Source organism: Amblyomma mixtum, chromosome 9 (genome assembly GCF_055824585.1).
Source record: "Amblyomma mixtum isolate Tamu chromosome 9, ASM5582458v1, whole genome shotgun sequence".
NCBI classification, from domain to species: domain Eukaryota; kingdom Metazoa; phylum Arthropoda; class Arachnida; order Ixodida; family Ixodidae; genus Amblyomma; species Amblyomma mixtum.
In genome coordinates, this window is record NC_143020.1 from 63,115,309 (window position 1) to 63,141,864 (window position 26,556).

At 44.2% G+C, this 26,556-nt stretch overlaps 2 protein-coding genes across 9 annotated transcripts in view; both read right to left on the reverse strand.

The window, feature by feature from the left end:
- Window positions 1–2,638: 2,638 nt before the first annotated feature.
- Window positions 2,639–6,282, reverse strand: LOC149329339 (uncharacterized). The gene is made up of 2 exons (XM_089561930.1): window positions 4,195–6,282; window positions 2,639–3,638 (listed from the first exon to the last, which is right to left on the reverse strand). The coding sequence occupies exons 1-2, from the start codon at window positions 4,274–4,276 to the stop codon at window positions 2,917–2,919; spliced, it is 804 nt and encodes a 267-aa protein (XP_089418056.1). The 5' UTR covers window positions 4,277–6,282; the 3' UTR covers window positions 2,639–2,916.
- Window positions 6,283–17,922: 11,640 nt separating this feature from the next.
- The window catches only part of LOC149329340 (uncharacterized), a 43,370-nt gene continuing 34,736 nt past the window's right edge, over window positions 17,923–26,556 (reverse strand). For all 8 annotated transcript variants that reach the window (XM_089561897.1, XM_089561904.1, XM_089561901.1 and 5 more), the window contains exons 3-4: window positions 20,319–20,372; window positions 17,923–19,781 (exon numbers count right to left, since the gene is read on the reverse strand). In XM_089561897.1, coding sequence (XP_089418023.1) covers window positions 19,057–19,781; window positions 20,319–20,372 — 779 coding nt within the window. In that variant the 3' untranslated portion in view covers window positions 17,923–19,056. The remainder of the gene's footprint in view (window positions 19,782–20,318; window positions 20,373–26,556) is intronic.

The window sequence follows — 26,556 nt, forward strand, 5'->3', positions numbered from 1 at the left end:
ATACATATTTCTCTTCCCGTTCATGAAGCAAGTGGCAAATTAAAAACATTGTAACTCAACTTCTATGATAGGCAGGCTAATAAATTTACCCTTTTTGCAAAGCTTGATGTCAAGAGAATCAAATAGCATGCATTCTAGCAAGTTCTCTACAGAAAAATTTCTTGAAAGCTTTCGGGAAAAAAGTTACATAAAGTGTACAAGGAGTTGTTTTCCACAAAAAATTAAATGACATATTTGGAATCAGTACACAAAAAAACACCTTCCATGAAGATTCCATAATCATGACTTCATTAGCATACATTTTTTTTAAGACCACTTCTCCCCAAAACCAAGGGAAGAGCCACCACTCCTGTTGAGCCATCACATCACCTGCAGGTATGTATGAAGCGCATACTCATGAGTACGCCCTCCCTCTGATGCGTTCAACGTTTCATGGTTTCAAAGCACAAAATTTTTCTGCTGCAGCATCCAGTCTTCCTCACATCTTTTGAAGATGAACTGGGAGGTTCCCATACCTCCTTTATCTGTCTTTTATCTCTATTTGATGCCATTAAAGTTTTGAAAGCAACATTCGCAAGATGGATGCTACTCGTAAAACAGCACGTATCCCTGGTTTGATAGTGGGAAACGTCTTGGGTTCCTTCTTTTCTTCCACTGTTCTTTTATGACCGTTCTTCAGGCCCAAGCTGACAGCAGCACATAACTACAGGGCTGTAACACTAACCCAAGCTCACAGCATAGGCTGCATTCATACCCCTATTTCTCAACATTCTGCTTTTCTCATTCACTGCTGCATACAGTGATGCACCACAGTCACGTTAGTTTCCTTTTTCTTGAAGCAGAGCCTTCGTCATCAGGAGGCTCGTAGACTTAATCATGGGTAAGGGGGATGTGCGTAGACTGACAAACCGGGGCCCAGTGGTTCCTGGAGCCCAAGCGGAGGCAGCCAGGCCCTTCCACTGTCTGTTTACTCCAGCCAGTTTGAACTGTCCAGTAGGGCCTGTTATGAGGCTCTTCTCTGTACTTTGCACTCAGGAGAGGGTAAAAGAACAAATTAAGGGCATCGGAAAGTACGCTCCTAGCCTAGAGCTTGTACGGCGATAGGTCTACGAAAGAAAACGGCAGTGTTTAGAGCCACTCTGCTGCAATGGTGGCTTCAGTGTCGCTTCATGGAAACAAGGCGACTAGTATAATTGCTGACAAACATTTTATCTTCAATTTTGTGAACCGAACTACATCCACAGCACAACAAACGTCTCTCTTGCTCACCCCAAATACACTCTGTGCATTTCCAGACAGATCCAGCCACCTCATCCCAAAAAACTTCCTAATCTCATTTGCTAATCCCACCCATTACCTATGTTTGGCTTCTTTGGCTATGTTGTTCTTGCTCGGCTATGTTCTTTGGCTTTTGCTATGTTTGGCTTCTTCCAAGGCATGACCCTATTGCAGTAGGTCACAAAAACTTGGAGAAGCTTCTGAAGAAACACTACCTGTGTTTGCAATATTCTTTACTGCTGCAATCTATAAGTTACCGCTGTCAGTTAGTGCTTCTACTAGTGCAGTCATCTGTGATAGCAGTTCTTTCCTGGATACAAGGCAATACGATGTCTAAGGATGCTCGAAGTATAACAATAAAAAAAGTGAACAGCAGCTTTTTGAAGAACTGCTTTTGAATTTTAATGCACAATATTTCAAGCAAGTGAGTTTTACAAACAGCCAGAATGTATTCAACATTTTTAAATGAAGAAGAATGGAAGTCTGGGCGAGTTGGTACTGCCTCATAATTTTTGCAACAGCACTACACAACGCGCAAAGAGTTTCAGCTCCGTCTCTTTGCTCGTTGTCCTCGTTGTGTAGCGCTGTTGCAGAAATTATGATTTTTTAATGGAAACTGCAACAAAATAAGAGTGCACTGAGCAATTTCATACAACTGACCGAAATTACGAACATAACAATACACTACAAGATTACAATGCTTTTCGTAGGCACTAATCACAGTATTTTTTTGTTCCAGTAGCTACGACCCATGCAGCTTCTTATCATAAACATCCTATGTAAATAACAAAAGCTTCTTCAAGTAACACAGAGAACAAAGATGCTAGCACAGTGTGAAATGGTTACAAACCGCTGATATTCTGACAATAAAAAATTATTAAAAATACTGCGGACACAATGTTCCACAAATACTATACCATTCATATCCAGCAGACACATTGCTCTGAGTAATGGTAAAGCAGATGTTACTGAACTCTTTCGCTAGTCCCCGCTCTAAACAACAGAGAACTCCTCAAACCACCAAACTAACGCAACACACATCATTTTGAGGCTGGACACCTGCTAGTCCTCACTCATTCCTGCCGCTAACACAGCTGGAATAAACACACAAAGATTTACACAAGAACAAGTTTTCTTCGGTTGTCATACAAACATATATAAGTTCAGTGATATAAATGATTGAATTTATACTGATTGTCACAAAAATTAGCTCACTCAGGCTTAAGGATTAAAAATAATTGTTTTGTGCACTTTTGCTACACAAAATTTCTTCAGTGAGGCAGGCTGACAACTGCCATCAGCGATGAACATTGGATATCAAGTTTTTGAAGGTCTCTCCCCAAAAAGAAGTGATGCCATACAGGTATGACAGTGATTTTATTTCCATTCATGCAAGATTACGAGTACAGCAGGCTCACTCTCCGCCTTCAGGAAATACTTAGCGTGAATGTGTATGCGTTGCCTAAAGGAACAAATGTTGTTTTCTGAAAACTGCGTTAGAGTGAACAAAACTTAGAAAAGTTAGAGATGAGGTAAGTGACCAACACCTTTCATAGGGTAGCCAGCTAGAATCTTGGTAGCTTGTACACAAATTGGTAGTTAGCAAAACACTTATACCAGGGGCATCATGGACCACTGCTATTTTTTGTGAACAGCCTTCTTGTGGTAGTTCAAATTATGGCTCTGAGTGAATCTCTTTTCGCACAAGTCACATTGGTAGGGCTTTTCACCAGTATGGGATCTGATATGACCCACAAGAGTCGAGTAAACCGCAAAAGTCATGGGGCACAGTTGGCACTGATATGGCTTTTCACCCGTATGGGTACGGATGTGTCTCACCAGGTTGTTCCTCTGTGCAAAGCTGCTGCCACATTCGTCACAACGGTACGGCTGCTCACCTGTGTGAGTGCGCTGGTGTTGCTCTAGGGTGAACTTTTGTGCAAAGCTGCTACCACAGTAGTCGCAATGGTAAGGACGTTCACCTGTATGAGTCCGCTGGTGTGACTCCAGATGGGCTTTCAGTGCAAAGCTGCTAGTACAGCTGTCACAACGGTAAGGTCGCTCGCCTGTGTGAGTGCGCTGGTGTCTCTCTAAATGGGCCTTTTGTGCGAAGCTATTTCCACAGTCGTTACAATAGTATGGGCGGTCACCTGTATGGACTCGGAGATGCTGCACTAGATGGTACTTTCTTCTAAATACCTTGCTGCAGTGGGTGCATTTGTGAACCTTATTTCCTGTGGGAACACCCTGGTGGTTACCCATGCCAGGAGTAGATTCCATGCAATGGTCCTCAGGGTGGCTTTCACTGGTTGAATCTTCCACAGCAGGTGTGCCATGGTCGCTCTGTGTGACGACTGAACCTGCGTTGCACAGGCAGAAGACTTCAAATAAAATGCATGAACCAACCATCCACAGTTCACTAGGAATTGGGAAGAAAAGTTGAATGCAGACGACACACTCATCAAAAGCTGTGGATGTCTATCAAAAGTTTTAATCAACAGAACTGCAACAGAGAACTCAGGCCTGAAATAAGATGTCTGTAGAGTCAAGATGTCTCTCCAGTCACTGGTGGGCTTCACAGCAAAACAAGTGGCAGTCGGCTATGCTTAGCACAATGCCATTTCCTTTTGTTTTATTTGCTCCTGAGACAGTAGGAGAAAAAGGCTAAATGATAAAAGCCATACGAGGCCTTGGTCTCTTGTACAATTTCTTGCAGCAATGAATAGAACTCACATCGGTCATAGTTCAGTGAGTATAGTTCACATATCACAGAAAACAACTTTCCAGAATATCGAAGGCACATAATCACCATCCCTCATCACAGTTCAGTAAACTAAAGCTTCCATATCCTACAAACTGCTCTTTGAAGGACAGCCTTCAGGAAAGCATATATGGAGAAGAAGCGCAGATTCTAACCCGGCGAGTTCTGCCATGAAAGTACACCATGTTTGTGGTCCCCGGAGCTCGAACCTGCATGTGAAAGCCAGATTGTATCCATTAGGACAAAAGATTATGACTGCAAAAGCTCACACGGTGTTACCTGCATGAGGCGGTAAATATGAAATACACACTCGTAAAACAGCTTTTTCAGCTTACGTATATTCAGTAGGGCGAGCCTGAAAAGAATTGAGTTCTAAAGCAAAATTTCCCAACTTTTAATTCTGCATGCAGATGATTACTATACTTACAATCAAGAAAAATTAACAACTGCCAGCAAATTTATAGACCTATTGGAACCGATTTAACGGCCATTATTGCACTGACAAACTTGCACAATTTCTGGTTTCATGGGAAGGACAGTTAAAGTCTGCCGACACAGGCTCATGAACTAATGAGTCTCAGTCATGCTTAATGACACAAAACATTGTTAGAGCGATTATTACTCTATTAAACTTTTTATAGCCATTGCACTGTGCACAGGAAAAAGGAATCAGAGCATGACTACTGGTAAAAAGAGCCCAGGTTACAGCAACCACCCACGAATGTAGCCAATATGCCCATCACGATGTACCGCCTCCACCATCTCCAGGAGTTCCATTAACCAAGTGAGTAGAACCACATCTGAAACTGCACACTACTGTGTCTTGAGTGCAGTTAGAGCATACCATGTTTACTCGTTTAGTACCCGCACCACCAGTTTTGGGGACGAGAAACCAGAAGGGAAAAAGAATAGAAACTATCAAGACCGAGTTTCTCAATGAGCTGCTCTGAAAAAGGTTTAAAGGGACACTAAAGCACTTTTTTTGGAAATCAGGCTGGCAGCGGCGTCCTATAGTTTTTCATGCTGTATACTGGAATGTCGCATTTTAATAAGGCAAAAACAAGTGAAAATTGCCATTTTTATTCCCGTTATTCCCTTCTTCTCTCTCCGTTCGAAGCCTAATGCCATTCCTGTGGAAAGAATTCTAGTATTTTAGAAACGAGTTCACTAAAAAAATGTTTGTTTTGAAGGCGGTCCCCATTTTCATTATCATTTCAAATCCCTGTAATTCAAGCAAAATCATTTAAAACACTTCGATCTCACTTTCTACATAGACAAAATGCACTGAGATCATTTCACATGCAATTTTCCAGGTTATGACCATCAAGAAATGGAGTCATGCAAAGTTGTCAGGTGTGGTATTGAAGGCTTCTTCCTCTCGAATCTTGCACGCATTGGCTTGTCAGTAACGGCCTGCAATGTAATGGAGAAAAAACAAGCGTCACAATAAAACAAACACAAATGTCGCAAGCAGCGGGGTGTGTGTGCTTTTAAGCAAATGGCAATGCACAATGAAGCGAGAATGTACAAAATCCACGTCCGACTACACATTCTGTTTTCTTCCTCCTGCAGGCACAGAATTTGAAAGGACATGGATAGGGAAAAAAAAGTTCAATGGCAACCTAATGTAAACTGGGAGTACAAATTTATGAAACTGGCTAGTTGGTTTATGGGGGTTTAACATGTCAAAGCGAGTCAGGCTATGAGGGACGCCGTAGTGAAAGGCTCCTGAAATTTCGACCACCTGGGGTTCTTTAACGTGCACTGACATTGCACAGTACATAGGCCTGTAGAATTTCGTCTCCATTGAAATTCGGCCGCTGCAGCCGAGATCGAACCCGTGTCTTTTGGGTCAGCAGCCGAACGCCGTAACCACTGAGCCACCACAGCGGGTAAATTCTGGAAACTGATCTTCTCTACCAGCTAAAAAGGAATGTCGCTTGTGATATTTTAAGCACAGTTGGTCTGGACAGTTCTCTTGGCAAGGTTCTGCATATGTTCGCAGCAGTCGGTTGCATTCAAAGGTTCTTCCTCAAGCATGTACTCTACGTCCTCCTAACACTGCTCCTCATGCCTGCAATTCGAAACAACATCTAGTAGAGTAAGGAGAAGTCTCCAAGGCCACAACTGCATTGTTTACACGCTTTATGTATTGAATACTGTAGAAGAACTGCAGATTGGGCTAGTTGGTGTAGATTCATAGTGATGGTTCAACAGCGCAAACACACACAGACCAAGAAGGAGACAAGACACACACAGCGTGAACTTACAACTTACAACTGTGTGTCTTGTCTCCTTCTTGGTCTGTGTGTGTTTAAGCTGTTGAACCATCACTATGTATTGAATACGTGTAATTCAGTCCTAGATCAATGGGCTGAGTTATGAGTAGACTCACCTGGGCTCATTTTTAGATTGTTATCTGAGTGCTGAGCTAGTCGGATCTGAACTCAAATTCAGATTGCGACCCGAGTCGTGAGTGAGTGTCGGCTCAAGCTCATATTATCGTTTTCGCAATAACGGTGCAGGCTTAGATTTTTTGCCTTGTTGTTTACTGATGGCGGAGAGCAGGAATGATTTACGGCTGTGACCAAGGGTACTCGAGGGCAAGGCAGCCTGGTGACGTCGGCGAGCCACCAAACAAGGGGATTCTGCGGAAGCTAGGAAGGCGGCATTTTGTCCCAATCCCAGTGCTAACTTTATGCGGGTGCAGTAATGAGCCGGTAGCTTTGTCCGAGTCTCTCCATGCTGTTGAGAGTTCATATCACGATGATGATTTGCAATCACTATATCATTTGTGACACGTACATAAGCAATCAAATTCTGGCATTAAAGGTGAAATAGCACTTATCTGCATTAACCTTAAAAATGTGGCCTACGAAACTTGGAAAATCGAATTGAAGACATCAGGACGGAAACCTAACCCAAAGAATGTCAGCCCAAAAACATGCATTCATAACCAATGCGCACATAGCTCTTGGGGTTGCTAATCCCCCTCTTGGGGACTGGAGAGTGTTCGGCCTTTATAAAGCTAACAGTGCCGCTTGAAGCGGGCTCTCTTCTTATTTGAAAGCATTATGATTTAATATTTCTCAGTACTGTACGAAATCTCCTCGCAGTGTAAGTAAAGCTAGGTCCATAAAAATGCGCTCATAGTGCGTCAGGGCGGTAAACATCCTAGTGCTCTTAAGATAGGAATAGGTTATGCTTGTGCTAAATCCATTGTTTTTATAAACTTTTCTTTTGAAGTGTTTCCTCACGAGCCGCAGAAAAGGATGGCATGCAGCGATCTTTTTATAGCCCGATTTTCCCAGTTGTGTCCAGCATGAGTACGAACTCGTCTGTTATACTGGTTTGTGCAGACCTGGAGCACAGAGTATAATATTATGTTTTGTAGCTTTCCTCGGATCTAAAGCCTGCTTTGAGCCATTTAAGCATCCCAATACAATACAGCAGTTATGCTATTTCATCAGCATTTAACCAGCATCGCTTTCTCACTGAACAATCACGGCCTCCATGCTCTTTTATTTTTTACTCTGAGAAGGCATGGACCCGAGATGTTGGAAGGGCCATTCCCATTTTTCTGATCGGACAAGCAGTTTTAAGAGACTGAAAGTGATGGCAGCAGTCATTTCTGAGTGTTTTACTTATTTCCATTTTTTGAATAAAGAGCTGATATGAAGTAGTTTTACGTATGCTGTCAAGTGGTATTCATCAGCACCTGTCTTGTGCACTGGTAAAACATTTGCCGAGTCCGAAAAAGAGAAAAACCCCGAAGAAACCTTCGAGGGTTTGCGTGGTAGTGACCCCCGAACGCACACATGCGCCCACAGTTCAACAGCTTTCTCAATCACAGACTGACTCAATGCCAGAAAAGCAAAGGCTTGAAGTAAAAGTAAAAGCAGTCACATGCAGTCAGGGCATGTCCTTTGATTGCTGGCAGACTGCAATTGATTGACTTCACCATACCAAATATTTTTCCTAGACAGATTTAAAAAGCGGGTACTGGCAGATAGAGTTTAACGAACATGAATATGAAAAAACTGCCTTCGTCACTCCCGATGGCCTGTATGATTTTAAGCTGCTGCCTTCGGTCGCTGTTCAGCGTCACTGACGTTTCAGCAAATTTCAACGAAGTTTCAGCACTGTTTCTTCACTCAGCCATTCTGAGGAAGGGAAGAGGCCTCCTCGCTCCGACTGCTTCCCCGCATTGCATGTACTGCTCGTATCATTCGATGCGGACTGAGGTGTCCCACGACGAATGTCAGAGGGGAGATATTCGCAAGCGGTGTCCCCCCAGGCTAAGCGAAAGGGGGGTCAGAACCCCTGTCCCCTACTGTGATTTACGCCGCATATTTCACAGGACAGCAATATCAAGGTATAGTTCAGCATAGGCTGGCAGCAGTTCCACAGGAACCTTTTTCCCCTGGCTACTGGTGCTCTTCCAAAGCCTGCAAAACCGAAAACACACAAAAAAGGTACAGCAAACACACACACAAAAAACGATAAAACACACCCCATATGAAATTTCATAAATTGATGCAGCCTACTGCTTCTACTTCCCCGCAGATGCAAGTATTGTAGCAGGTTTAAAGGAGTAATTTTGTCTACATTGTGGTTACACAGTTCTGCGGCTTTCATCATACTGGTAAAGGCGGCCCGAACCTTTTGGTGACTGCGCGGTGACATTTGGGAACACGCGCACAAAGACGGACCATGTCTTCACACGCGCACGCTGCAATAGTGACGTTCACCGGGTTGCACGAAGTTATCCTTGCTCTGTAGGCACAAAGATTTCCTTCTGCAGAGCTTCTTCTTCTCACAGACTGACAACACACAAAAATAATATATATAAAGCAACAGACTGGGGATCTGGCACGACCGGCAACGGGAAAAGTGCGCGAAGCCGGGGCTTGAAGTGCTAGCGACATCAAATTAGTGGTGGAACTAAAGCGCCAAAATGAAATGAGTGGACAAACACGACTAGAAGAGGAAAATAATTAGGACAAATTTTGTGTTTCAAAAGCATTCAAAAACAATTGCAGTGATTCCGTTTTAAAATGTTTTAGTTGTGTGCATTTTGTTAGAAAGTATAGCGCTTGCTTTGTAAAAATTTTTTGACAGCGTTCGCTCAGAGCAGCGGCAATGGCCTCTATGGCAATCATAGAGTTTCTTACTATTACCTAGAGGGAAAGCTGGCAAGCCGTCTATGGGAGTTTGCATGGAGACCGCACGTGACCACCTCAGCCACCATGGGCGCTCAAAGCATCATGGGGCGGTGAGCTACTTGTTGCGGAACTGTAACTTTTGGCCAAAAAATAATAAAAAAATAAAGCTGTTTGATAGCTACAAACGTCCTAACATTCAATATCTTGTCTAATGATTGCAACAAACGAGCAGAAAAGCATTTAAGTGCAAAGTTTGCCTAAAACAAGACATGACTAGCTTTCCTACTGGCCAAGTGATGAACACTAAAAAAACTAATATTTCGTAAATAATAGGCGCACTTTTAAAAGTAACTATGTTTTAAAAAAAAAATGTTGTTGTTTAGATACTTTAAGAGGTTTTTTAATGGCATTTCGGAAGAGTAAAACCTTTTATTGGCGTCGTGTGTCGTCGCGTCTTCACTACTATGGCTTTTGCACACTGCGTTCGCGCGAAAGTTGTCTGCGCACACACAAACTACGTTTTCGGAATGAAACGCCTTAGTACTGCCACTCTGTGCTCCCGAAAAACTACGACTGTGCCGCAACAAGTAGCTCACCGCCCCATGATGCTTTGAGCGTCCATGTTGGCTGAAGTGCAGCGCCGCCAGCTTTCCCTCTAGGTAGTAGTAAGAAACTCTATGATGGCAACGGCAGCGGGACGATGCCAAGGTTGACGGTGCTCTGATGTAATACCCTGGTCATATCTTTTGACATGAAGGAAGAACTCCATGTCTTTTGACCATTCTGCTTGCTTTTGTTTGAAACTCGATTCTGCTAGCCCTACTTTTTCTTCGTTATTTGTTGCTCGAGTTCTTGGTGTGCATCGTTCGTGTACAGTTTCCGCTTTTCCCTTTTGCCAGCGCTTCTGTCGCTTTTGCCTCAAAAGGGCATCGTCTGTGGCCATGGGGCCCCCGTACGCAAAAAAGAGGTGTGCGGTTGCACGATGTGCGAGCGATAACCTGTCTGGCGGCGTCACATTTCATCGCTTCAGCGCTACACCTGCGACATTCAGCGCGACACCTGAGGCGAGGACGAAGGAAAAAAGCACAACGAGAACTGACTACCTAAAAATAGCGTTGGTGGTCGGCACTCGTCGTGTCTTCTTTCTTCGTTCTCGTGTCGGGTGTCGTGCTGAAGCGTCGCGGCGTTCAGCTGTTTATTTTTCCCGCCAAGCAGCACGTGACGCTGACGTCACAAGTATGACGTCACTGAAACACGTGACTTTGACGTCGCGTTTTTGTTTTAATTATGACGTCACTTTTTAGTTGTCCACGCATTTCGAAGACGGCGCTGGCTGCGCACCACAAGCCGCCATGTTTTGAACGTATGGGCTTCTATGCAGCCTACGCTACCATAGTACATCTACCTTGGTGTACGCATGGATAGCATGAAATCCATGCGTCCTGTGCATGCATGGAGGAAGAAAAACTTTTTTTACCTCCATGTGTGCATGAAATCAGAAGTACAGTCAGGGCTAGAGGTCAGACAAAGAAGTGTGGGAAGGCTAGCCTTGGGAGCCCATGGGAACACTCCGAATGAGGGAGTCCAGGGAGATATGGGTTGGGCGTCGTTCGAGGTTCGGGAGGCCATCAGCAAACTGAAATACTGAAATATGATCAGAGACTAACTCAAATGGAGGAAACAAGGTGGGCAAAAAAGGTGTACAAGTATCTGTACATGAAAAGTATTAACACAAAATGGACTAATAGAACCCGAAAGCTAAGAATGAAGTATTTACGGGTGAGGGATGGGACGCAACAAAAGACTAACGTGAAAGCGGAGGTAAAGGAGACGGAAAGAAGGATGTGGAAAGAAAGAATGCAGGAAAAATCGGCGCTAGGCATATATAGGACACGAAAACAGGACATCAAAAAAGAGCGATTATTCGATAATTCGCGGGGCAGTTCACTGCTTTTTGAGGCTAGGACAGGGACTCTGAGAACAAAAACGTATAGGTCCAAATTTGAAGAAGTGGATATTTTGTGCTCTGCTTTTTAAAGTAGACCATTTAGTGGAACTGAAGGGTGTCATGCATTTTTCATTCCTGTGAAGCGGCTGTATTAGGATGTGGAAGAGGGATTTTATCCCAGCAAACCAAAAACCTCTCAGAGACGTCTAACTAGACGTCTCTGAGAGGTTTTTGGTTTGCTGGGATGCCAAGGAGACTACTTCCGCCAAGGAGACTACTTCCGCACACGCGCGCACACGCACACGCACACACACACACACACACACACACACACACACACACACACACACACACACACACACACAAAAAAAAAAGATGATGATATGCCGTGAAGCTAATTGTACCAGCCTTCGGCGTAAACTGCTGGTTGCAGGTACCGCCATCGGGATATGGTTCACCAGCTTCCACAAGTCACCGTAACGCACCATGAACGGTTTTCACATTTAACGCCACAGAATTTATAAATCATCACCCTTTTTAGCGCAAAGCTATAGACTGCAGAAGAGCTAATCGTTGCATTTGCTACGCGATTACGAACACAGACATCCGAGAAGAAATGCGAACGGCGCGATCTCCCCGAACATGCTGTCTTTGCTAAAGCCTGCTGCAAGAGAAATAAGGTGTGGAAAGTTCACTGGCGACCGAGTCCGTGAGATCGCCACGGCTGAACACACACCTATCAAATTTATATAAATTAGCGCCAATTACAGCTTTGCAGCGAATTGCGTCTACTTGCTCGAAGTTGCAAGTGTTGAAGTGACAGGCTTAAAGTTAACTCCGGCAGCTTTCACTGAAGAAAATTTGTCTGGTATTGCGGTTATACACTTCTGCGGCTTTCATGCTACTGGCAAAGGCGTTAATAAGCCCGAATCTTACGTGACTGCGCGGTAAGATTTGGGCACGCGCGCACAAAGACGGTAGACGGACCATATCTTCACACGCGCACGACGCAAAAGTGACGTTCACCGGGTCGCATGCAGTTATCGTTGCTCGGTATGCGCACAGATTTCCTTCTGCAAAGCTTCTTTCTTCTTCTCACAGAGTGGCAGCACACAAAATCTAATATGTAAAGCAACGAATTAAGTTACTAGCACAACTACAGCACAACCGGCAACACACGAAAAGTGTGCATTGTTGATGCCGCTCGCAATGCCGCTTGCGCCATCGTACACTTTCCCGTTTAATTAAAAAAAAATAGATAACAAAGACCACGTATACAACCTCAATTAAGTAGTAATGACGCAGCAAAGTTTGATCTGTGTGCAAGGTATAGTTGATTGAAAACTGGCTGCCTGTTGTGACCTTCCAGGAAGATCGAAAGCAAAACCGAATTTTGACACTTCTGGTTTCGATATCGCACCCGTTGGAGCGCAACGCTTGAATTTTATATCCGAATCTTATATCCGGCTTAGCTTGTGCGTGCGATGGTTTACTCGTCGCAACTGCGTGTTGCGCGAATAGCAATCATATGTGTACATACTTCTCGACTCTATTAAAACTACACTCCTCCGACGCGCTGAATGCGCAGCACTAGAACGCGACCAGCTCGATGCCGCCACGCGCAACGCTTGTCAGCTGCTGGCGTGGAGGAATGCGAAAGCATGTTTTTTGAAGAAATGAAAGGTCGCAGTAGCTCTCAAATCTCGGCATCTCTGTAGACACCTCAACCGCGCGTTTGAGCATGCAATTGAAGGTGCGTCGTCGGTCCTAATCCCTGTCGCAAGATCAAGATACAGAGCCTCCAACTTCGCATCGCGACATCTCCGTGGGCACCTCAACCGCACCTTAAGGGAAAAAGTCTCACAAAGCATGCAATTGAGGCGTATATGCCACTGGTCCGAACCCCTGTCGAAGTCAGCCTCTAACTTGAATAAAACATGCAAGCTAAGGAGAATGCTACGACACCACACAGAACGCTGTATGACGAACGGTTGCTCAAAATTTTGAACGTTTTCGGGAACACTCCCATCATTTTGAGGGAGGGGGGTATCTGTTGCAGCCAGCTTCGTCGCTTTGGCGGACGCGGTGGTTGCGTCGTGCGTCCGTTATTTCACTCCTCTATCCGCACGTGGCAGCGGTTGTGGCTCAGCTTGAGCCAGTAAGCATGCCCGTGCAATTTCCTTTTCATTCGTCCTTCAGTCGCAGCAGCTGCAACCACCACCTCTGTTGCTCAAACCAGCGTCGTCGCTTGAGCGAGCGCGGTTTTGCGCCGCGCGTCTCCATCATTCTTCCTCTCACCTGTGTGCACGTGGCAGCGGTTGTGAATCAGCTCGCACTCTAAATTTTTCGTTATCCTGCCGCGTTTTCTAGTACGCCGGCGGCCCGGGTAAAATTCCCACCTAGACCCCTAATTTTCTTTTCATTCTAATGTCTCATGACGTCATATGTGACCGATGACGTCACAACTAGGGACCAACATCTGGAGACACATTTTGTGGACATCTCCGGCGTCAATACATAGCCTTCTAATGCTTTCCCATTGATAAGCAAGCATGCGCTGCTTAAAAGGCAGAGGCCGCATCTGGATATTGTATTTTCTTACTCCTTACATGTTCTGCGCGTTCTCCACTTTTCGTGTGCGTTCGGCTGCTCTATTTCCTACCATATTACTACTCTACATAGTTTTGTACTCTCTATCTGTTTCTCGCTCACATACCTGTTGTGTCCAATCCCTATAAAAGAGGAAACACCAGCCAAGACAAATCACTCGAAAAACATCGGTCTGCCGATCGAAACGTCAAGTGAAATATGTTTGCTTTAACGAAGCGTATACTTCGCTATATACTCTTTTAAGCAGTCAACTGACATTTTATTTCTTACTACCTCAAAGGCCCTTTGAAGAGATATCACATGATGGAGTGGGTTACAGAGCATAACATTGCTTAACTTGATGACTTGAATAGTAACGGTTTGGTTTATTGGGGTTCAACGACCCAAAGCAACTCAGGCTATGAGGGACGCCGTAGCGAAGGGCTCTGGAAACTTCGACCACCTGAGGTTCTTTAATGTGCACCGACATCGCACAGTACACGGGCCTCTAGAATTTCGGAGCACGACGTGGCTGGGAGTCATTCGTCTTTCACAGTGCATACATAAAATGAAGACAGATGTGACGGCAGGCGGAGAATAAGAGTTCTTTTCATGGTTCATGCAGCTGGAGGTGCAGTAGGCAGGGAGGATAACAGACTCCTGTGGAACATGATAATAGAATTTCTGATGTAGACAGTCTTGCAATATGAGATCGGTTGGTTAAATTTCTGAGATGAGCCTTGCATTTTAGTTTGGCGATGCTTTCACAATACGGATAATCAGAGATGAACCCAGCAGCGCAGTTTTGTATTGCTTCTAGTGTATTCGAAACATTATTTTGATTAGGGTTCCAAATAGCACATGCATACTCTAGTTTGGGCCACACAAAGATTACATAGGCTCATGATTTCAATGACGGTGGTTGAAAGCTTACAGGGTACCATTTGTAGGAAATGTTCACTCGATTTCTTTGTGCCAAGCATGTGCAGGTCATTGACCTACTTTCTCACTGCCACTGATTCTGAAGTCGCTCGGAACACAGCAAAATTTTTTCGTGCCCATGTGTTGTGTATGATGTCTCCTAATAGTGGTGTAACTGCATATCTATGGTGAAGCGAGGGAAGTACTCTCAGAGAATCAGTGGAAATGATGCTGTTCTCGATGTTATCCTTCATTATTTTTCTATAGCCACAGAGACAGATGCACACAGAGATAGCCGTACTGTTTTTTTCCCAACTGTTTTGTACTGTGGCGCTAGTAATATAATGTGCCAATTTTAAACCATCAGCATAAAATGCTGGGCATTCCTTCTATTTTTCGTTTCCTAGATATTCTTGTAATAGGTTTGTTGTTATAGGAGGTTGTGGGCAGGTACTACACCAGGGTGGCCAAATTCTGTCTAGTGAGGGAGTCCATTCTCAGTTCTAGCCACCGAGATCAATGCCTGGTTATTGATTTTTGAAACCCGGCAGAGAATTGCTCGGCAGCAGGATTCGAACCTCGGTCCTCTTGCATGCGAGACTGACGCTCTTTTTCCACTCCATTGCTGCCCGTTCTTCCTAGTAGACATCGAGAGGAAGAAATAGGCCTGGCCAGGGCAGGTAATGCAAAAGGCATGTTAACCGATGGTCCATAACGGACCACTGGTTATCATCCCTTTGAACTGGACTCGGACTGAATTGGATTTGCATCGGACTGGACTCCAACGGAGGGGAAGCACAGCAGGGGGTTGCAGAAAGTTAGGTGGGCAGATGAAATTAAGAATTTTTGTGGGGATAGAGTGGCCACAACAGGCAAAGGACAGGGTTAATTGGAGAGGCCTTTGCCCTGCAGTGGATGTAGTCAGGCTGATGATGATGATGATGATGAAATATTTTTAAATTTATGTTTAAATGCTGTTTATTTTCTGAAACATGCTAATGTAAAGTATGTACAAGACAGCATTTTGATCGGCGTTCTTTGCAAAGCATTCTAAAACGTCAGTACTAGCCTGGACTTTCTGTAGTTTATGAAAAACTGGTGCCACGCGCACATACAATTTCCAAAAAGGCTGTCCGAGCAGCCAGAAGAATAGGCTGTGCCCCACTAGCAGTCGGAGTAGCAACCGAAAGCTTGGCTAGGTAGACGGGCAAGTTGTGCGGTTGTTCGAAGACACCGTTTCATCTTCTTGCTAAAATGAAGACGAGAAGTGGGGTCTTAGGAAAAAACTTCCTTAATGAAGTCTTGAGGGAAAGTATATTTTTGCGCACCGATGCCCGTGTCATTTAATTTTATGTACAATAAGTCCTTCTGAACTAATGCAATATTTTATGTAACATTTTTCCACATCTTTTATAGAAATTTTGCTGCAAGGAACTTGCTAGAACACAAGCCATTGGTTTCTCTTGACATCAAGCTATGCAATAAGGGTACAATTCTCGTCCTGCCTGTCATACAAGTTATGGGATTTTGAAGTTCACACTTCAGAAACAGGAATACATATTTCTCTTCCCGTTCATGAAGCAAGTGGCAAATTAAAAACATTGTAACTCAACTTCTATGATAGGCAGGCTAATAAATTTACCCTTTTTGCAAAGCTTGATGTCAAGAGAATCAAATAGCATGCATTCTAGCAAGTTCTCTACAGAAAAATTTCTTGAAAGCTTTCGGGAAAAAAGTTACATAAAGTGTACAAGGAGTTGTTTTCCACAAAAAATGAAATGACATATTTGGAATCAGTACACAAAGAAACACCTTCCATGAAGATTCCATAATCATGACTTCATTAGCATACATTTTTTTTTAAGACCACTTCCCCCCAAAACCAAGGGAAGAGCCACCACTCCTGTTGAGCCATCACATCACCTGCAGGTATGTATGAAGCGCATACTCATGAGTATGCACTCCCTCTGATGCATTCAACCCTTCGTTGTTTCAAAGCACAAATTTTTTCTGCTGCAGCATCCAGTCTTTCCCACTTCTTTTGAAGATTAAGTGGAAGTTTCCCATACCTCCTTTATCTGTCTTTTATCTCTATTTGATGCCATTAAAGTTTTGAAAGCAACATTCGCAGGATGGATGCTCCTCCTAAAACAACACGCATTGCTGGCTTGATAGTGGGAAGCGTCTTGGGTTCCTTCCTTTCTTCTACTGTTCTTTTATGATCGTTCTTCAGGCACAAGCTGACAGCAGCACATAACTACAGGGCTGTAACACTACCCCCTATTTCTCAGCATTCTGCTTTTCTCATTCACTGCTGCATACGGTGATGCACCACAGCCATGTTAGTTTCCTTTTTCTTGAAGTGGAGCCTTTGTCATCAGGAGGCTCGTAGATTTAGCCATGCGTAAGGGGGATGTGCGTAGACTGACAATCCAGTGCCCAGTGGTTCCTGGAACCCAAGTGGAGGCAGACAGGCACGTTCATTGTCCGTTTACTCCAGCCAGTTTGAACCGTCCAGTAGGGGCTGTTATGAGGCTCTTCTCTGTACTTTGCACTCAGAAGAAAGGGTAAAAGAATTAAATTAAGCGCACGGGATGATACGCTCCTAGCCTGGAGCTTGCACGGCCATAGGTCTACGATGAAAACGGCAGTGTTCCATTCTGCTGGAATGGTGGCTTCATGGAAACAAGGTGGCTGGTATAATTACTGACAAACATTTTCTCTTCAATTTTGTGAACTGAACTACATCCAGAGCACAACAAACGTCTCTCTTGCTCACCCCAAATACACCCTGTGCTCTTCCTGACAGATCGAGCAACCTCATCCCAAAAAACTTCCTAATCTCATTTGCTAATCCCACCCTTACCTATGTTTGGCTTCTTTGGCTATGTTCTTTGGCTTTTGCTATGTTTGGCTTCTTTCAAGGCATGACCCTATTGCAGTAGGTCACAAAAACTTGGAGAAGCTTCTGAAGAAACACTACCTGTGTTTGCAATATTCTTTAGTGCTGCAATCTATAAGTTACTGCTGTCAGTTAGTGCTTCTACTAGTGCAGTCATCTGTGATAGCAGTTCTTTCCTGGATACAAGGCAATACGATGTCTAAGGATGCTCGAAGTATAACAATAAAAAAAGTGAACAGCAGCTTTTTGAAGAACTGCTTTTGAATTTTAATGCACAATATGTCAAGCAAGTGAGTTTTACAAACAGCCAGAATGTATTCAACATTTTTAAATGAAGAAGAATGGAAGTCTGGGCGAGTTGGTACTGCCTCATAATTTTTGCAACAGCACTACACAACGCGCAAAGAGTTTCAGCTCCGTCTCTTTGCTCGTTGTCCTTGTTGTGTAGCGCTGTTGCAGAAATTATGATTTTTTAATGGAAACTGCAACAAAATAAGAGTGCACTGAGCAATTTCATACAACTGACCCAAATTACGAACATAACAATACACTACAAGATTACAATGCTTTTCGTAGGCACTAATCACAGTATTTTTTTGTTCCAGTAGCTACTACCCATGCAGCTTCTTATCATAAACATCCTATGTAAATAACAAAAGCTTCTTCAAGTAACACAGAGAACAAAGATGCTAGCACAGTGTGAAATGGTCACAAACCGCTGATATTCTGACAATCAAAAATTATTAAAAATACTGCGGACACAATGTTCCACAAATACTATACCATTCATATCCAGCAGACACATTGCTCTGAGTAATGGTAAAGCAGATGTTACTGAACTCTTTCGCTAGTCCCCGCTCTAAACAACAGAGAACTCCTCAAACCACCAAACGAACGCAACACACATCATTTTGAGGCTGGACACCTGCTAGTCCTCACTCATTCCTGCCGCTAACACAGCTGGAATAAACACACAAAGATTTACACAAGAACAAGTTTTCTTCGGTTGTCATACAAACATATATAAGTTCAGTGATATAAATGATTGAATTTATACTGATTGTCACAAAAATTAGCTCACTCAGGCTTAAGGATTAAAAATAATTGTTTTGTGCACTTTTACTCCACAACTGAGGCAGGCTGCCAACTCCCAGCTGCGAAAAACATTGGAGATCAAGTTTTTGAAAGGCACGCTCCAACAAGAAGTGATGCCATACAGGTATGACAGTGATTTTATTTCCATTCATGCAAGTTTACGAGCACAGCAGACTCACTCCGTCTTCAGGTAACACTTAGCGTGACTGTGTATGGGTTGCCTAAAGGATCAAATGTTGTTTTCTGAAAACTGCGTTAGAGTGAACAAAACTTACAAAAGTTAGAGATGAGGTAAGCGACCAACACCTTTCATAGGGTAGCCAGCTAGAATCTTGGTAGCTTGTACACAAATTGGTAGTTAGCAAAACACTTATACCAGGGGCATCATGGACCACTGCTATTTTTTGTGAACAGCCTTCTTGTGGTAGTTCAAATTATGGCTCCGAGTGAATCTCTTTTCGCACAAGTCACATTGGTAGGGCTTTTCACCCTTATGGGATCTAACATGACTCACAAGAGTCGAGTAAACCGCAAAAGTCATGGGGCACAGTTGGCACTGATACGGCTTTTCACCCGTGTGGGTACGGATGTGTCTCACCAGGTTGTTCCTCTGTGCAAAGCTGCTGCCACATTCGTCACAACGGTACGGCTGCTCACCTGTGTGAGTGCGCTGGTGTTGCTCTAGGGTGAACTTATGTGCAAAGCTGCTACCACAGTAGTCGCAATGGTAAGGACGTTCACCTGTATGAGTCCGCTGGTGTGACTCCAGGTGGGCCTTCAGTGCAAAGCTGCTAGTACAGCTGTCACAACGGTAAGGTCGCTCGCCTGTGTGAGTGCGCTGGTGTCTCTCTAAATGGACCTTTTGTGCGAAGCTATTTCCACAGTCGTTACAATAGTATGGGCGGTCACCTGTATGGACTCGGAGATGCTGCACTAGATGGTCTCTTCTTTTGAATCCCTTGCTGCAGTGGGTGCATTTGTGAACCTTATTTCCTGTGGGAACGCCCCGGTGGTTACCCATGCCAGAAGGAGTAGATTCCATGTAGTGGTCCTCAGGGTGGCTTTCACTGGTTGAATCTTCCACAGCAGGTGTGCCATGGTCGCTCTGTGTCACGACTGAACCTGTGTTGCACAGGCAGAGTAAGTTAAATAAACAGCATGAACCAACAATCCAATGTTCACTTGGAACTAGGAAGAAAAGTTGAACGCAGAGGACACTCTCATCAAAAGCCGTGGATCTCTATCGAAAGTTTTAATCAACAGATCTGCAACAGAGAACTCAGGCCTGAAACCAGATGTCTCTACAGTCACAGGTGGGCTTCACAGCAAAACAAGTGGCAGTCAGCTATGCTTAGCACAATGCCATTTTTTTGTTTTATTTGCTCCTCAGACAGTAGGAGAAAAAGGCTAAATGCTAACAGTCATACGAGGCCTTGGTTTCTTGTACAATTTCTTGCAGCAATGAACAGAACTCACATCGGTCATAGTTCAGTGAGTATAGTTCACATATCACAGAAAACAAGTTTCCAGAATATCGAAGGCACATAATCACCATCCCTCATCACAGTTCAGTAAACTAAAGCTTCCATATCCTACAAACTGCTCTTTGAAGGACAGCCTTCAGAAAAGCATATATGGAGAAGAAGCGGAAATTCTAACCTGGAGAGTTCTGCCATGAAAGTACACCATATTTGTCGTCCCCGGAGCTCGAACCTGCATGTGAAACCCAGATTGTATTCATTAAGACAAAAGATTGCGAGTGCAAAAGCTCACATGGTGTTACTTGCACGAGGCGGTAAATATGGAATACACGCTCGTAAAACAGCTTTTTCAGATTATGTATATTCAGTAGGGCGAGCCTGAAAAGAAATGAGTTCTAAAGCAAAATTTCCCAACTTTTCATTCTGCATGCAGATGACTCCTGCACTCCAGAAAAACTGACACTGCCTAAAAATTTATAAACCTACTAGAACCATGCCAACGGCCGTTATTGCACTGACGAACTTGCACAACGTTCTGGTTTCATGGGAAGGGCAGTTCAAGTCTGCCGACGAAGGCTTGTGAACAAACGAGTCGCAGTCATGGTTAATGACACAAAACATTGTTAGAGCCATTATTATTCTATTAAACTTTTTATAGCCATTAATTACACTGTGCACAGGAAAAAGGACTCAAAGCATGACTACTGGTAAAAAGAGCCCAGGTTACAGCAACCACCCACAAATGTAGCCAATATGCCCATCACGATGTACCGCCTCCACCATCTCCAGGAGTTCCATTAACCAAGTGAGTAGAACCACATCTGAAACTGCACACTACTGTGTCTTGAGTGCAGTTAGAGCATACCATGTTTACTCGTTTAGTACCCGCACCACCAGTTTTGGGGACGAGAAACCAGAAGGGAAAAAGAATAGAAACTATCAAGACCGAGTTTCTCAATGAGCCGCTCTGAAAAAGGTTTAAAGGGACACTAAAGCATTTTTTTTGGAAATCAGGCTGGCAGCGGCGTCCTATAGTTTTTCATGCTGTATACAGGAATGTCGCATTTTAATAAGGCAAAAACAAGTGAAAATTGCCATTTTTATTCCCGTTATTCCCTTCTTCTCTCTCCGTTCGAAGCCTAATGCCATTCCTGTGGAAAGAATTCTAGTATTTTAGAAACGAGTTCACTAAAAAAATGTTTGTTTTGAAGGCGGTCCCCATTTTCATTATCATTTCAAATCCCTGTAATTCAAGCAAAATAATTTAAAACAATTCCATCTCACTTTGTACATAGACAAAATGCACTGTGATCATTTCACATGCAATTTTCCAGGTTATGACCATCAAGAAATGGAGTCATGCAAAGTTGTCAGGTGTGGTATTGAAGGCTTCTTCCTCTCGAATCTTGTACGCACTGGCTTGTCAATAATGGCCTGCAAAGTAACGGAGAAAAAACAGGCGTCACAATAAAACGAACACAAATGTCGCAAGCAGCGGGGTCTTTGTGCTTTTCAGCAAATGGCAATGCACAAGGAAGCGAGAATGCACAAAATCCATGTCCGACTACACATTCTGCTGTTTTCTTACTCCCGCAGGCACAGAATGTGAAAGGATATGGACAGGGATAAAGAAGTGCAAGGGATATCTACTGTAAACTGGGAGTACAAATTTATGAAACTGGCTAGTTGGTTTATGGGGGTTTAACATGTCAAAGCGAGTCAGGCTATGAGGGACGCCGTAGTGAAAGGCTCCTGAAATTTCGACCACCTGGGGTTCTTTAATGTGCACTGACATTGCACAGTACATAGGCCTGTAGATTTTCATCTCCATTGAAATTCGGCCGCTGCAGCCGGGATCGAACCCGTGTCTTTTGGGTCAGCAGTCGAACGCCGCAACCACTGAGCCACCACGGCAGGTAAATTTTGGAAACTGATGTTCTCTACCAGCTAAAAAGGAATCCTGTTAGTGATATTTTTAGCACAATTGGTCTGGATAGTTCTCTTGGCAAGGTTCAGCATATGTTCGTAGCAGTAGGTTGCATTCAAAAGTTCTTCCTCAAGCATGTACTCTACGTCCTCCTAATAATGCTTCTCATACCTACAATTCGAAACAACGTCTAGTAGAGTAGACCAAATATTTAGGGGAATTCCCCAAGGTGGAGTAGATTTGTAATAAGGGAGTAATTACTCATTGACGTCCACCCGAGCGCAGCCATACGGCTACAAAGGAAAGCTACACAGCTTTCACAGAAACTTCGCAGTTAAAGAAAAATTCGTCCTGGTCCGGGGTTTGAACCCGGGACCACCGCCACACCGGAGCAGTCGCTCGACCAATTGAGCTAACCGGGACGGCAAGCTTATGGTAGGGCGAGAGCGAATTGATCAGCAACTCGAAGTGGGAGCAGTGTTGACCAAATATTTAGTAGAGTAAGGAGAAGTCTCCAAGGCCTCCACTGCATTGTTTACATGCTTTGTGTATTGAATACGTGTAATTCAGTCCCAGATCAATGGGCTGAGTCATGAGTAGACTCACTTAGGCTCATATTTAGATTGTTATCTGAGTGCTGAGCGAGTCGGATTCGAACTCAAATTCAGATTGCGACTGAGTGAGTCTGGGCTCAAGCTCATATTATCGTTTTCGCAATAACGGTGCAGGCTTAGATTTTTTGCCTTGTTGTTTACTGACGGCGGAGAGCAGGAATGATTTACGGTTGTGACCAAGGGTACTTGAGGGCAAGGCAGGCTGGCGACGTCTGCCAGTGACCGAAGAAGGGGATTCCGCGGAAGCTAGGAAGACGGCATTTTGTCCCAATCCCAGTGCTAACTTTATGCGGGTCCAGTAATGAGCCGGTAGCTTTGTCCCATTCTCTCCATGCTGTTGAGAGTTCATATCACCACGATGACTTGCAATCACTATATCATTTGTGACACGTACATAAGCAATCAAATTCTGGCATTAAAGGTGAAATAGCACTTATCTGCATTAACCCTAAAAATGTGGCCTACGAAACTTGGAAAATGGAATTGAAGACATCAGGGTAGAAACCTAACCCAAAGAGTGTCAGCCCAAAAAAAAAGCATCCATAACCAATGTGCACGTAGCTCTTGGGGTTGCTAATCCCCCTCTTGGGAACTGGAGAGTGTTCAGCCTTTATAAAGCTACCAGTGCCGCTTGAAGCGGGCTGTCTTCTTATTTGAAAGCATTATGATTTAATATTTCTCAGTACTGTACGAGATCTCCTCGCAGTGTAAGTAAAGCTAGGCCCATAAAAATGCGCTCATAGTGCGTCAGGGCGGTAAACATCCTAGTGCTCTTAAGATAGGAATAGGTTATGCTTGTGCTAAATCCATTGTTTTTATAAACTTTTCTTTTGAAGTGTTTCCTCACGAGCCGCAGAAAAGGATGGCATGCAGCGATCTTTTTATAGCCCGATTTTCCCAGTTGTGTCCAGCATGAGTACGAACTCGTCTGTTATACTGGTTTGTGCAGACCTGGAGCACAGAGTATAATATTATGTTTTGTAGCTTTCCTCGGATCTAAAGCCTGCTTTGAGCCATTTAAGCATCCCAATACAATACAGCAGTTATGCTATTTCATCAGCATTTAACCAGCATCGCTTTCTCACTGAACAATCACGGCCTCCATGCTCTTTTATTTTTTACTCTGAGAAGGCATGGACCCGAGATGTTGGAAGGGCCATTCCCATTTTTCTGATCGGACAAGCAGTTTTAAGAGACTGAAAGTGATGGCAGCAGTCATTTCTGAGTGTTTTACTTATTTCCATTTTTTGAATAAAGAGCTGATATGAAGTAGTTTTACGTATGCTGTCAAGTGGTATTCATCAGCACCTGTCTTGTGCACTGGTAAAACATTTGCCGAGTCCGAAAAAGAGAAAAACCCCGAAGAAACCTTCGAGGGTTTGCGTGGTAGTGACCCCCGAACGCACACATGCGCCCACAGTTCAACAGCTTTCTCAATCACAGACTGACTCAATGCCAGAAAAGCAAAGGCTTGAAGTAAAAGTAAAAGCAGTCACATGCAGTCAGGGCATGTCCTTTGATTGCTGGCAGACTGCAATTGATTGACTTCACCATACCAAATATTTTTCCTAGACAGATTTAAAAAGCGGGTACTGGCAGATAGAGTTTAACGAACATGAATATGAAAAAACTGCCTTCGTCACTCCCGATGGCCTGTATGATTTTAAGCTGCTGCCTTCGGTCGCTGTTCAGCGTCACTGACGTTTCAGCAAATTTCAACGAAGTTTCAGCACTGTTTCTTCACTCAGCCATTCTGAGGAAGGGAAGAGGCCTCCTCGCTCCGACTGCTTCCCCGCATTGCATGTACTGCTCGTATCATTCGATGCGGACTGAGGTGTCCCACGACGAATGTCAGAGGGGAGATATTCGCAAGCGGTGTCCCCCCAGGCTAAGCGAAAGGGGGGTCAGAACCCCCTGTCCCCTACTGTGATTTACGCCGCATATTTCACAGGACAGCAATATCAAGGTATAGTTCAGCATAGGCTGGCAGCAGTTCCACAGGAACCTTTTTCCCCTGGCTACTGGTGCTCTTCCAAAGCCTGCAAAACCGAAAACACACAAAAAAGGTACAGCAAACACACACACAAAAAACGATAAAACACACCCCATATGAAATTTCATAAATTGATGCAGCCTACTGCTTCTACTTCCCCGCAGATGCAAGTATTGTAGCAGGTTTAAAGGAGTAATTTTGTCTACATTGTGGTTACACAGTTCTGCGGCTTTCATCATACTGGTAAAGGCGGCCCGAACCTTTTGGTGACTGCGCGGTGACATTTGGGAACACGCGCACAAAGACGGACCATGTCTTCACACGCGCACGCTGCAATAGTGACGTTCACCGGGTTGCACGAAGTTATCCTTGCTCTGTAGGCACAAAGATTTCCTTCTGCAGAGCTTCTTCTTCTCACAGACTGACAACACACAAAAATAATATATATAAAGCAACAGACTGGGGATCTGGCACGACCGGCAACGGGAAAAGTGCGCGAAGCCGGGGCTTGAAGTGCTAGCGACATCAAATTAGTGGTGGAACTAAAGCGCCAAAATGAAATGAGTGGACAAACACGACTAGAAGAGGAAAATAATTAGGACAAATTTTGTGTTTCAAAAGCATTCAAAAACAATTGCAGTGATTCTGTTTTAAAATGTTTTAGTTGTGTGCATTTTGTTAGAAAGTATAGCGCTTGCTTTGTAAAAATTTTTTGACAGCGTTCGCTCAGAGCAGCGGCAATGGCCTCTATGGCAATGGCAGCGGGACGATGCCAACATAGAGCTAATATGCCAAGGTTGACGGTGCTCTGATGTAATACCCTGGTCATATCTTTTGACATGAAGGAAGAACTCCATGTCTTTTGACCATTCTGCTTGCTTTTGTTTGAAACTCGATTCTGCTAGCCCTACTTTTTCTTCGTTATTTGTTGCTCGAGTTCTTGGTGTGCATCGTTCGTGTACAGTTTCCGCTTTTCCCTTTTGCCAGCGCTTCTGTCGCCTTTGCCCCAAAAGGGCATCGTCTGTGGCCATGGGGCCCCCGTACGCAAAAAAGAGGTGTGCGGTTGCACGATGTGCGAGCGATAACCTGTCTGGCGGCGTCACATTTCATCGCTTCAGCGCTACACCTGCGACATTCAGCGCGACACCTGAGGCGAGGACGAAGGAAAAAAGCACAACGAGAACTGACTACCTAAAAATAGCGTTGGTGGTCGGCACTCGTCGTGTCTTCTTTCTTCGTTCTCGCGTCGGGTGTCGCGCTAAAGCGTCGCGGCGTTCAGCAGTTTATTTTTCCCGCCAAGCAGCACGTGACGCTGACGTCACAAGTATGACGTCACTGAAACACGTGACTTTTATGTCGCGTTTTTGTTTTAATTATGACATCACTTTTTAGTTGTCCACGCATTTCGAAGACGGCGCTGGCTGCGCACCACAAGCCGCCATGTTTTGAACGTATGGGCTTCAATGCAGCCTACGCTACCATAGTACATCTACCTTGGTGTACGCATGGATAGCATCATGATCGCATGCATGATCGCGTGTTGCAGGAATAAACGCACGCCATGCGCACGCCGTAGAATGCTTCTCCCAGCTGCATTGTTCGAGCTCAAATTTCGCACAGAAATTGCATTATTTACTTATGATTTCCTTCCTCCAAATTGAAACGCCTTCCTATGCGCCTTCTTTTTTCGTCTGCTAGCCTACACCTCCAGAATAAGTGGCGTAGAAAGATTTCTTGTGCTACGCTATGCGTAAAAGAAATGCGTTCGTGTGCACTTTTTTGACGCTGGCAAAAAAAAAAAAAAATGTAGCCATGCTAGTGTAGCTGGGGTAAGTAAAAAAGTGGCCCTTTAATAATCAGCTGGTGCGGTCATATGCAAAGG

Coding starts and splice junctions, on each gene's coding strand:
- LOC149329339 (XM_089561930.1), bottom strand. CDS start 4,276: ATGGATACAATCTGGCTTTCACATGCAGGTTCGAGCTCCGGGGACCAC. Junction 3,639..4,194: donor TTCATGGCAGAACTCGCCGG/GTTAGAATCTGC, acceptor TGTGCAACGCAG/GTTCAGTCGTCACACAGAGC.